The sequence below is a fragment of the Lineus longissimus genome, chromosome 7 (genome assembly GCF_910592395.1).
Source record: "Lineus longissimus chromosome 7, tnLinLong1.2, whole genome shotgun sequence".
Lineage (NCBI taxonomy): Eukaryota > Metazoa > Nemertea > Pilidiophora > Heteronemertea > Lineidae > Lineus > Lineus longissimus.
Genome location: NC_088314.1, coordinates 12,403,992 through 12,417,915, shown reverse-complemented (window position 1 = coordinate 12,417,915; position 13,924 = coordinate 12,403,992). Strand labels below are relative to the sequence as shown.

The 13,924-nt window shown below is 40.6% G+C and overlaps 1 protein-coding gene across 4 annotated transcripts in view; it reads left to right on the top strand.

Annotated features, from left to right (window-relative positions):
* The window catches only part of LOC135491759 (ubiquitin-like modifier-activating enzyme ATG7), a 380,340-nt gene that overhangs the window by 201,984 nt on the left and 164,432 nt on the right, over positions 1 to 13,924 (top strand). For all 4 annotated transcript variants that reach the window (XR_010447875.1, XM_064777886.1, XM_064777888.1 and 1 more), the window contains exon 9: positions 7,352 to 7,496. Coding sequence is in view for 3 of the 4 variants with exons in the window: in XM_064777886.1 (XP_064633956.1) it covers positions 7,352 to 7,496 (145 nt within the window). In the remaining variant the exon portion in view is untranslated. The remainder of the gene's footprint in view (positions 1 to 7,351; positions 7,497 to 13,924) is intronic.

Below are 13,924 nucleotides of genomic sequence, written 5' to 3'. Positions count from 1 at the left end.
TTTCATCAGCATTCTCAGTCATTGTATAAATTGTTTGATCAGGTTCATTTCCAAGCATGTATTCAGTCCTAAAACTGGTTTCACGTTCACCACACCATCGATTACTTGGAATGAAGTAGGGTACACTTTCCCTTTGTACTTGACATCGAGTGTTACTTTCCCGAGTGGGCAGCGGCGTTGCCCAAAATAACCAATCAGACGCGTTTCCGTTGGTTCTAAATCCCTCTGACCCAACTCATCACACAGGGTCTTCGAAATACAATTGATCTCGGCCCCAGAGTCAATTTTGAACGACACAGGCTTGTCTTGGATACTCACATCCACATGCCATTGGTTATGGCGATTCGCACCACACCCATTACCAATCGAGTCTATAAATAGACCATCTTCATTTTGTGTGTCTGCGAACTCATCATATAGTTCAGCGTCGGTTGCCAAGTAATGACAATTTCTCTGCTTCATATTCGGCATCGTTGCATGACAACATGTAGCAAAATGTCCTACTTTGTTACATTTCATGCACTCTTTATCAAGTGCCGGGCACTTCCCAAACTTGTGAAACATAAACCCACAGCGCGTGCATTTTCCAGTTGATGACGATTTACCACTAGCACTGGGTTTCGATTCGAATTTCGTTGCACCATTCGATTTAACTCCACGGCGAGCACCCCGCCATGATCCACGTTGACCACGTTGGTGAAAAGCATGAACTTCTGCTTCAGCTTTCGACGAACTGACACCACCAGTGGCACTAGCCAGGCCCTTCAGATGAGCTTTGCTAGTCTCAGAAGCTCTACACAATTTCACAGCACTATCTAAAGTCAGATCAACGTAACAATCGTTCTTTAACATCAGCATCGGCGACACCCGACACCACCTGATCTCTGATCAATGACTTTCTCAGGTCACCATAGTTGCAATTTACTGACAGTCTCCTGAGACTTGTTACAAATTGGTCAATGGATTCCTCCTTCTGCACACGGCATAAAAACAACTGCCTCTCGAATGTCTCGTTTTTAATTGGGTTACTATGGGCTTGAAACTTTTCAAACACCTTCTCGAGTTTATGATCATCGCCTGCAGTGGCCCATGTGAATGTATAATACACTGCTAGTGCATCAGTGCCGATTTGGTTGAGCAGTACCATGACCTTTCGTTTGTCCGCCTTACCATCGAGGTCTGCAGCAGCCAGGAATATCTTGAATTCCTGTTTGAACTTCTTCCAGTTCTGACTAACATTACCAGTTAGCTTCAGCTCATTTGGCTCACGAAACGCAGCGTTCATTTCGGGTTTTTATCACCATTTACTGACACCAAATAACAAAGAATGCGTAGATAATCAATGGTACTTGTATTCACTCTCCATGACAATCTTACCAGCTTATTACATTGCAGGTTAGTTTCCACAGCTGCCGTTATACATTAGCCGAAGACATATCGCGACACCCTTGTCAGCGCTCTAGCGTCTTCAGTTTTTGACCGATCGTTATCATTTTTTCACCGTAAGGGAGTCTATACAACACCGATGTGTCCGTCGTCTGTCGTCGTCCATCATCGTCATCGTTGTCTGTATCCTGTTTCAAAAACAGCGGCATGTTTCTTAATCACTAGAGCTATGAACTTGAAACTTTGTATACAGGACCCCTCAGGTTTGGTGACCTCTGACATTGAAATGAGTGACTCGTTTTCGATAAAAGTTTTATGGTAGGTTCTCCAAGCATGGATACATCACATATCGAACGGGTTTTTGATTTGACCTAATTTTCAAGGTCTTGGAGGTCAAATGGCGTAAATTGGTCGTTTGAGCGTAACTATGGCACGATTCTTAACCGGTGAAGCTATGAACTGAAATTTGGTACACATGACTCCCTACACCATGTGAACTCTGGCACCGAATTTCGGTTCGATCTGATTCTTGACTTGGCAACAAGGGGGCCAAAATGTAGAAAGGTAAAAAGTGTAATAATTAGCTTATCAGTTACTTGTTTTCGATGATATTTTTATGGTAGGTATGCCAAGCAAGGATACATTACATATCTTACAGGTTTTGATTTGACCTAATTTTCAAGGTCACAGATGTTAAATGGCGTAAATGGCACGTTTCTTAACCGCAAAAGATGTGAACTTGAAATTTGGTACACATGACTCCCTATGTCATGTGACCTCTGACACCAAAATTCGATTCGATTTGACTCTTGTCTTGGCAAACAGGAGGGCCAGAAGTGGAAAACTAAAAAGTGTGATATCTATAAGTGCCTCGATTTCGGTAACGTTTCTATGGTAGGTTCTCCTAGCAATGATACATCACAAGCTTTTTTCAGGGGGAGGGAGAATAAAAATAATAATTTCATTTCACCATTTTTGGCTCACCGGCACGGCACGGTGGGTCTATACAACACCGCAGTGTCCGTCGTCCATCGTATCCTATTTCAAAAACAGTGGCACGTTTCTTAACCGCTAGGGCTATGGACTCAAAACTTTGTATGCATGACCCCCCCTAAGTCAGATGACCTTTGACACTGAATTTCGGTCTGGCTTGGTCACCAGGGGGCCAAAACTGAAGACATAAGTAGTGTGATATCTCACTTATTAGTGATTTGTTTTTGATAACATTTTTATGGTAGGTACTCCTAGCAAGGATATATCACATATCATACATGTGTTTGATTTGACGTACTTTTCAAGGTCACAGAGGTCAAATGGCGTAAATTGGCCATTTGAGTGTAACTGTGGCACGTTTCTTAACTGGTGGGCTATGAGCTTGGAAGTTTTTTATGCATGACCCCCTAGGTCAGATTACTTCTGACAGCAAATTTTGGTCTGATCTGATTCTTGACTTGGCCACCAGGGGGCCAAAACAGAAAACACAAAAAGTGTAATATCTCACTTATTAGTGATTTGTTTTTGATGAAATTTTTATGGTAGGTACTCCCAGCTAGGATACGTCACATATCATAGAGGTTTTGACCTATTTTTCAAGGTCATAGAGGTCAAATGGCGTAAATTGGCCGTTTGAGCATAACTGTGGCATGTTTCGTAACTGCTGGGGCTAGGGGCTTGAAACTTTGTACACAAGACCCCCTAGCTCAGTTTACCTCTAACACTGATTTTTGGTCTGATCTGTTTTGCGACTTGGACACCAGGGGGCAAAAGGTGAAAACCTATAAAGTGCGGTATCTCGCTCATTAGTGATTCGTATTCGATAAAGTTGTTATGGTTGGTACTCCCAGCAAGGATACATTGCATAATATACAGGTTTTTGATTTGACCTACTTTTCAAGGTCCATTGTCAATTAAGTCGTTACCTAAATACCGGTGAGCACAATGGCCCCTAGCCATTTCATTGACAATCACGAGCATTGCTGGGTGAAGTTTTTGGTCAGAGGAAAATATTAAAATAAATCTTTACTCAAAATAAAATTTATAATCTGCAGCCTTTGTCCAACATCTGCCCAATGATTTTCGATATCACAGTACCCCAGTGCCAGTCATTCGGGATTGTGAGTTCATGCTGTACTACTGTCATCAAATTATATACTGGAGGGCTGTAACCCACTCTGCTTCAACCCGGCTCAGGGCCAGAAAATAAGTAAAACTTTACTTTCTGATAATTGTCTTTTCCCAATTAAAAATGTTTTAATGATGGGATTTCACGTTTAAGAGGAAACAATGTAACAAAGTCGGATTGCAACCATATTTCATGTGATTGTATATCTATGTACTCTCTACAACGTCCCTGATTTTCAGTAAAATCCATTGACCAATATGGCCACCAGGTCCTATTACTCCGAAACTAATGATCGGATTGCAACCAACCAACTTGGATCTATAGATTCCAGGAACAGATATTAAAGAATACCAGGCATTTTATCCAGGACATTTTAGACTTATTCACAGGGCAAACATAGGGTACTGGACACAAAGGCACGGCGGCATGTAAAGCTTCATAATAACTGCATGTTAAGCAGTTTCCACCAAAGGTTTCTTGTCTTAGCAGGTATAGGGCTACTGGCTCATCAAAACCGATCTACTATAAAGGCCTACACAAGACATGTACCCCTAGGCTTTATACACAACCCTGCAATATTGACTGGTTGCACTTATTGCTGCACGGTGTTAATTATCTATATTGAACAGTTGGCAAGCTCATACATCCATTGTGTAATTAAGTAGTCTCCTTTAAGAATTCTCATCTGAGAGGGATTGGAACTTGTTTGTCATTAAAGGGACAGTACACCTGCCTCATGAAATGCTGTCAACAATTAACATATACAGTATCATATCGTCTTAAAGCACACTGGTGGAGCTGCATTAAGTGAACTTCATGGAAAACTTTTTTAAAAAAAGTGAACTAATCCCTGTATTCTAGTTGTAAGTTATTCATTGAAATACAAGTCAAGTGAAGATTATAACTGAGCACCATGTACTATTGTTCTATGTAACAGCATTTCTTTTGATGACGGCAATTGCCCCCATCCTCTCTTGCTGCGGCCCCATAGAATATAATAACTCATTAGATTTCTACCTATTTCCGAGTGTATATCAGTACAGCATTTAAGAGATTAGCACGCAGTTGAATTACATATAATTAGCTACGTTGTTAATTGATAACACACAGTATGAATTCAGTTGTTGGTGTCAAAGAGTAAGCTTGTCTTAAAAGCTAATTACTCCATGCGGATACAATCAACTGTGATGTGAATTCGCCAAAAAACTGCTATACTTGGACGCAACTACAGTGCTCGGCAGTCTGCAGAGCGACAGTTTATAAGTGTAGTTAACTATGACATAAAAGTGTTGTATATCAGAAATTGTTAGCTAAGACGTTTCTAGTGATTTTCAATTAAGATGATAAATAGTAAGATTTATATGAGTAAGATTATTTTTGCCAATAAATTAGCAATTGAAATCTTAGTAAGATTATTCTTATATGATTCTTTTAGGAAAAAAATCGACAAGATATGAATTGGTAATTTATTACTAAGAAAAAAATTACAAATTTTTTGTTTTAATTTTTATCTTACAAAGAAATTACTAATTTTTTAATTACTAAGATTTATCTGACCAATATATTACTAAGAAATTAATTGCTAAGATTTGTCTTACTAATGTATAACCAATAAATAGCCAGTTTGATTAGTAATTTAATTCTAATTTAATTGCTAAGATTTAAGTCCTGGGAGAACCCAGGTGATACCCTGTCGGTGAAGTTTTGGGAAGACTGGACATTTCATAAATAAGATAGGATGATAACTGTTCCGTCAAAACATCAAAGGTGTGCAGTGCGAAGTTTCAGAATTATTGAGCAAGTATTAACGACATAATATTTGAAGGAGCTGTGTGGGGTTTCGCGATGATCCATTCTGTGTGTATCGGTCTACACTGTTATCATGTAACAATGTATGCAATGGGTAAATGCTGCATTGCTCGGCTGGCCGGTTTGTCTTTCATTTTAACAAATACAGGCTTAAAAGTAAGTTTATTTGGCCCGTCGACCCATTAAAAAATAAATATATGTGTTATTTACACTAGCATTGTGATTTGATTGACACATATACGTTTGTGCTGTTTGTTTTTGCCAAAACTTTTCAATTCTGAGCGAGGGAAAATGTTCATACATCAATCATGTTAATTACATGCAGTTTAGTTCCAAGTTCTGTTAAAGGAGAGCTGTGCGGCCATCTTGAAAATTAAACAAAGTCGGTTTGCAACCAAATTTCATGTGACTGTATATCTATGTACTCTCTACAACATCCCTGATTTTCAGTCAAATCCATCTACTAATATGGCCACCAGGCGTCCATCTTGAAAATTAAACAAAGTCGATCCTACTACACAGATACTAATGATTGGATTGCAACCAAACTTCATGTGATTATGTATCTACTGGAGTGACTTTACTTTAATGGTTGGCGTATCTAATAATTCTCCATTACATATCACCCAGGTTTTGATTTGTGACCTACTTTACAAGGTGAAATTTCACTGATAGTGCACTTTATTTTTCAAAAGAGTCTTTAATGTATACATGATTCAAGTACCTCAATAATATGTTAAGAAAATTAAGGTTGATTGTGACCTACGTGGTACTTTCTATGTTTTGTACATTGACCCATTTATTTCCGCCCAGCCGAGAGCCCGGCCCTTGGGCCTCTTGTTACAACATGTTGTTAAAATGTTGTAACATGTAAGATGTTGTAACATGCAATTTCCTCTGTACACACTTTGCAACATTTTTCTAACATTTGTTGCAACCAAGAATGTTGTAAAAATGTTGCTAAAATATTGTCATTGCACACAGTGCTTAACGTTATATTGAACCGATTTTTCTCAACCTAAACTTCAAAGAATTAGATGCTAAGGTCTAGACTGCATTTACTGGTTGGCTGCTTGGTTGTGACGTCGTATCTATGTTGGCATTTAGTAATGTACGATATACCTGCTGGCTCCCTTCAGCTGGTAATGGGTACAACCAGATAAGCAAAGCTTCTTGGCCGATAGGCATCTAGTACTTGAATTGAAATAAAAGGTGTCTCAGAGTCTGAGCCCATCCCTAGTGGCACACAACAAAACACTTGGCAGAATGATCACAAAAGCAGACAGTTGTTTTTCAAGGCAGGCAAAATACAAATCTGCTGTTGACTGTTATCATTAATAATACATAATAAAGACTGTTTCTCTTTAACTCTTTCACAGCCAGCCCTATCTTAAAGTTATTCCCCCATCTTGCCAGGATTTTTGCCATTTTTACCGCCCATTGACCACGCCCTCGGCCACGTGCAGGTCGATTCCCACCTGCAGCAGGCTGGCTGCGCCCCCTGCCCACCATCACCTGAGTCATTGTCACTACTACTTACATCATTACCTCCAACAGCCTGGTCATTATCACCATCAGAATCAGGCTGATCAAGCAAATTGATCTCAAATTGGTCTATCTTCACCAATTGACCTGACTCGAAATACCCACTTCCTGGGGACAAGATTGAACCAAATGCTTCCGAGATCACTTCCGAAGACATGGCGCGAGGTTTAAATCAATGTAGAATCAATAGTTTGGTTTACTTTTTGATGGGTAGATGGAAACGCTGAGATAACGTTTTGAAACGTCATTGGCAATTTAGCGACCTATTTTCAATAGCGTTTTAAAACGTTATTGGCAGTGAAAGAATTAACATCTGCTAAAAAGGAAGTCAGATGAGTTCTTTAAAAGGCAAGCATGCAAAAGGCAAACATCTCATTCGGCAAGTTCTGCATGATGGAATGGCTGAATGTTGTTATTTACTCTTTTTCCGGTTAGTCCTCAAATGCTGTATAATGGAATAACTGAATGTTAATATTTACTCTTCTCCAGGTTAGCTGAGTCATCCGTAGACTTGAACCTCAAGTTGATGCGCTGGCGTCTGATGCCAGAACTTGACCTTGAAAATATCTCAAGTACAAAATGTCTTCTGCTAGGATCTGGAACATTGGGATGCAATGTAGCAAGAAACCTGATGGTATGTCTCAGCATTTGATGATCTAATGTGCAACCTCCTACCATACTCGTTCTGCACTTGGAACCTCTTACTTTTTAGCTCACCTCCAGCTTACAACATGAAACTTGGTACATATCGGGTGTCCCAAAAAAATGAACTGCTTTTTGACAAGCATTTTCTAAGTAATAGATTAACTTAATAGACACCCTGCAAAAACTAACTTCAGCCATTTTGAAATGACCCTTTCACAGGCAACTTTCGATTTCCATGGCAAAAAGTAAAAGTATACAAGCTTATTCAAGGATGGCTACAGGAATTATTCACCAGACGAAAAATGTGTGAAATTAACAAACCTGAATGTAAAGCCTCTGGAGACATTGCATCCCATCGGGGCAACATTCGGGGCATGTTACCCTCCGTGGTGGGCAATATTTATTATCTCGTACCAAAAGTAATTGGTAAAAAGGAATCGGCTATTTACGTAGAGATGCCGCCGTCGGAGAAAACACTGGTCGCACCACAAGTAAACCATATCAACTTATATGCGATCAAAACTCAACAGAAAAGCTTGTGATGTCAGTGTGTATTTGGCAGTATCGTATGACTGTCAATTTTGCCATGAGAAACGACACACTCTTGGCATATTACATGAATATTGCCCGCCACGGTGTGTAACATGCCGAATGTTGTCACACCGGGAGACATGGCAAAATGTCGACCAATGAGCGGGCCACATTGCGAATACCACACGGTCATGTGACGTGTATCAGCCAATCATTTTCACGGAACCTCACTTGAGGTATGAGATAAACTAATGGCAAAGCCTCGGGAGACATTGCATTCCGGCGGGGCGACATTCAGCATGTTACCCTCTGGTGGGCAATATTTATATAATACTCAACAAAAAAACTTGTAGATTCTTCCAAAATACGCGGTTGCGATAAAAAGGTGAGTTTATGATGGCAACCATTTTCTCGATTTTTCCGCTATCTCCCCTCCAATACTGGAGAGTTGTGCAACTGGTATTTTCATTGTAACATTGCGCCCGGTTGTTGAGTCATATGATGACATTGACAAATTCAATTCACAACACTTGGAACAGTCCTGTGACAATCGCATCAATGTCATTGGCCTGTACAGTCCACTGCCTACCCCTACAAGGAAGATAATTGGTGCAGTTTCAGACATTACTGCACAGATTAGCCTTAGTGCTCCCACTGTGATACTTGGAGATTTCAATGTTGGCTCTTCTTCCAAGACCTTTGGTTCTCTGTGTATACAATGCACAAGATTGTCCGACTACTAATGGAATGACAAAAATAGATCACATATTCACAAATTGCAAACAAGGAGAATTTCAAACTGGTGCAGCAGAGGCCTATTTCTCCTGTCATTAGGCTGTATGGATTTCATTCTTAAAGAATATACACCATATTTCCCTTGGTAAGAAGAGTGCACTGTCTTTTCCATAAGGGTAACAACACAAACAATAGTTATAATAACGGCACCTTGACATGAAAGAGTGAAGGCGGGTACCAAAGTACCCCTTAAAAGACAGGTTTGTTCGATGAGCCCCCTATGTGCGTTCCTTCTCCTGGGCTGTTGGAGCTGTGCTTTATTTACCAGTGAGGAAGTCTTTCAGTTGATTGTTGATACACTCATGGTGTCCCCCTCTGTCATGGATCGCAACAATGCCTTGGCTTCTTTGAGCTGGCCTTCAGTCACTGGCGTCTCACACACTGCTGTAAAGAGAGGATGGCGCTCATTCGGGGGAAAGTTTTGGAATACATCTATGTGATCATCCAAAACTGGTGTGGGATCTTCAGTCATTCTCTAAATAAAGTCTTTCAGGGGTTGTAAGTGCTAGTGCAGGTCAAGAAAGTGGATATCGCGTCCGCTCACCAATTACCATAATGGTGCTGTGAGGTAGTGGATCCCAAACATCTTGAGAGAAAGCAGGATCCTGTCATCCTTAAGGTCAGCTAGAATGGAAACTAGTTTCTTATTGTCCCCCGGAGCTTGTGTAGGGGGACATGGTATTAGTACATGGCACCAACTTTGTGCTCGTTTCAACCCTACAGCTTCTAAACGACTCAAGCAATTTAATCGATATTTGGTGGAAGGAGTGAAGGACACCTGAAGATGTGTCCCACTAAAAATCATCCCGGTCAGATTCCCGGCCTGGCCAGTAGGGTGCAAAATGTTGCGCCGCTCGCCGGACGCACGTTTCCCTTCCGCTCTATAACTTCTGAACGACAAAATATTTTGGATTGAAATTTGTTGTGCTGATAGAGGGTGGGCCAAAGCGTTGCGTGGAAAAATCGACCGAGTTTGATTCTCCATTTGGCCGCCAGGGGGCCAAAACCAAAAACACATAAAGTGTTAGAACTCGCTTAATATTCGTCCGATCTTTACCATATTTTTATGGTAGACTAAGCTAACATAGATACACGATATATCACCCAGGTTTTTAGTTTCATTTATTTTTCTGCCCTATAGGGGGCGCTTCCTGAATCCCTTCCGCTCTGTAACTTCTGAACGACAAAATATTTTGGATTGAAATTTGTTGTGCTGAGAGAGCAGGACAAAGGTGTGTCGCGTTGAAAAATCGGCTGAGTTTGATTCTTGGTTTGGCCACCAGGGGGCCAAAACAAATAACACGTAGGTGTTAGAATTCGCTTGATATTCGTCTGATCTTCACCAAATTTTTATGGTGGACTAAGCTAACAAAGGTTCACAATATATCAGCTGGGTTTTTAGTTTCATCCATTTTTCTGCCCTATAGGGGGCGCTTCCTGAAAATCATGAAAATTCCCTTCCTGTTTGTAACTTTTGAACGACAACATATTTTGGATTGAAATTTCGTGTGCTGATAGTGGGCAGGATAAATGTATGTCGCGTGGAAAACTCGGCCGAGTTTGATTCTTGATTTTGCCACCAGGGGGCCAAAACAAAAAACATAATGTATCTATACCAAATTTTTATGGTAGACTAAGCCAACAAAGATACACGATATATCACCCGGGTTTTTAGTTTCATCCATTTTTCTGCCCTATAGGGGGCGCTTCCTGAAAATCATGAAAATTCCCTTCCACATTGTAACTTCTGAACGACCAAATATTTTGGATTGAAATTTCGTGTGCTGATAGGTGTGTCGCGTTGAAAAATCGGCCGAGTTTCATACTCGATTTGGCCACCAGGGGTCCAAAACCAAAAACACATAAAGTGTTAGAACTCGCTTAATATTTCTCCGATCTTTACCAAATCTACTGTATAAAACCTCCCTCCACTGCCACACCATTTACTTTTTAAAACTGAGCATGCCTCTTCCACATTTTCAAAATGACCCCCTCCCCATGGAAGGAATGCTACCAAGGATTAGACCTTACAACTCCTCCCCCAAATTTCCTACCTGAATTTCTGACTGATATGATGGAAATCCCTAAAATGGGACACCCAACTGAACCATTAACTTCAGTCAATGACAGCCTACAACACCACACGGATTCAAACTACACATTTTTCAAAAAACACCCAACAGCGACGGGGACATTCAACGCTATGCTCGTTCTCTATGGTGATAAACTGTAGCTGCTCCTTGGAATATCCCATTAAATCGATTGTCCCGGTAGTTGATTAGGTGGCTCTTGATGTTGTGTTTGCGGCAGAATGCTTCCTATTGGTCACGGATTCCGTTTTTTTCGTATGGGATAGGGCCAGCCACTGCAATCCCTGCAACCTCCTTGCTGAAAAAAACGGAATTGTGGTAGCTGGTCCCTCCCTAATCTGTTGTCGCCGAAATCATCCTCTAGGTGCTTCTTGATATATGAATGGAACACCAGTAGCACATGAGGCATTCAGAAGAACTGGTGAACCACACCAATGTTTTCTTAAGACAATCCTCCTCTACTTAATCTCTCAGCATGCCACTCCTCGATGAGTCAGTTCGAGAGCTTCTCATTGGTCGCATGATCACTCATAAGAAAGGACAATTGAGTGGTCTGAGTCTGCAGAAATTCATCAGGTGATTCATCAGTTCCTGCTCTACGGCTCATGGCTATCTCCTTGAATTTTTGTTTCGCTGTGTCAACAATGGTCTAGCCTGTTTTTTGGGCAACCCTCTGGAATCCTAGTAGAAGGACTCCTCCTGTATCCATAGTAATAGCAGCATTCACGATCTTCCGCTTCTTCCTCGAAGTCCCAACTTTCCCATACCCTATGTTTTTTCTCTCTCGCAATAATTCCCCATAAAAGCGTTTGATTAGGAATTGAGTCTGGTCAGCGTTATTTGCAGAGGCCTGTCGGCAACTCTTTGTCTGGGAACCTAACACCAAATATATTATGGGAAACAGCATTGATGACATCCCCTACTCTGTGGGTGGCTACCTCCAAAGATGTGAGCTCCAAAATGCAAAGTCTAACATTGTATTTAAGTTTTTTACCCGCCTGAAGATACATGACAGTTTCCTCCTCAGTCATACTGTAATTCAAACTTTCATCGCTGTGAGATTGCTTAGTAGCAACTGTTTTCACAGTAGTAAAGGTAAAATTTAAAGGAGCAGACTCGAATAGTGATCATGTTGCTCTTCTCCGCTGATGTTCATTTTGTTCAAAAACACTCCTGTTGACCTCCTGGAGAAAGAGGCTTCTATCCACAGTACTAGGATCTAACTCGCTGATTCCTCCACTACGTGTAAGAGTAGTCAAAGCACCTAGTGACAGTATTTTGCGTAATCGTTCAAGATCTAAAACAATGCCATTTGTTAGGAAACCAGGGGGGACGTGATGTGTCTACGGAAATGAAGAATTAGAAAATCTCCCTCCGAAACACCGATGCCATGAAGATATTTGTTATTGAAGAATGAGAAAATTTCCCTCCGAGACACAAATCCATTGAAGATATTTGTAAGTTGACTTTTTGGAATTCGATGGCATTCTGCAAAATATATGTACACCAAAACATCAATATATTGCTAATGCTAGAAAGCATCAACTTCTATCAAATTCAGGTAAATCCTAACTGAAATCTAAAGATTTTATGATGAGTCCTGCCCCCAGCTGAAATAATCAGACCTGTTAGTAGTATCACAACTCAAAAGAAAGTACAACAAAAACTTCTTAACTGTGATTGATATCAAAATGTGTAGGTTGGAGAGAAGATGTCTCACTAAATACTTTTTGTTTCACTGTCAGTTCATCAGCTGCTGCAATTATGACTAGAACAGCAGTGACAATATTTGAAGAATATAATTTTGCTTCATTTGGTATAACTTGATAATACACAAACTTCTGTGATCATAGCACTGCAAAAAGGTGCTAAATCATATAGAATTTGAATAGCCTTCACCAAACAGGTTGCCATCAAAATTCTAATGAATGTATATGACCCTAGGTGTTCTATGCATTTGTGGTTAGGAATACATGCAGTCAGACCACTGCAGAGCTTCCACTATGACCTCTTAAGTAGCATGTGCATGGGCCTATGTGTCCTAGTCAACAAGACAGCATTTCAAGGCACCCTTAAGTGAAAGTGTTACCGCTCTTTTGTTACCTTCTACCATGTACATTGCCTGGGGACACAAAGTAGGGTAAGTTCAGAATGTACAGGCGGAGCCACTCCCTAGAATGGTTGAGAACTGAGATAGAGGACCAACCAGCATTTCCCATATCCCGACTCATTAATTCCCTACTCATTAATTCAAAGTAACCACAGATCAAGAACCTGACATGTGTTTAGGCCTATCATGTTTATGGGCCACCCCTTATAAAATAGCTAGCAAATGGGTTGATTCATGAAGTAATGCTTTCTGCTGCTCAAATACTCTTACTATCCATCTAAACATCACTAAAATAAACCAATACATTGTACTTCCACTAATATTCAATGTAATGTTTGACATTTTTGATAACACTCACGAATAAATTACAAAAAGAAATGATAAATACATTTGTTTAGTTTTTAGCTCACCTCTTAGCAGAGGTGAGCTTATCCCATACCGTGGCGTCCGTCGTCCGTCGTCGTCGTCGTCGTCGTCGTCGTCGTCGTCGTCGTCGTCGTCGTCGTCGTCGTCGTCGTCCGTCGTCGTCCGTCGTCCGTTAGCAGGGCACGTTTCGTAACTGTTAGAGCTATTGAGTTGAAACTTGGTACACATGTACCCTTATGTAATGACACCTTGGAGACCAAGTTTCGGTCCGATTCGTTTCATGGTTTGGCCACCAGGGGGCCAAACGTTAAAAGTGAAAATATGCAATATCTCCCTTAATAGTAGTCGGGAAATTTTGAAAAAAATATGGTAGGTACTTCTAGCAAAGGTGCATCATATATCCTCCGGGTTTTTGATTTGACCTCCTTTTCAAGGTCACAGAGGTCAAATGGTGTAAATTGGCCGTTAGGATGTAACGATGGCACGTTTCTAAACTGCAATGACTATTCATACCAAATTTGGTAC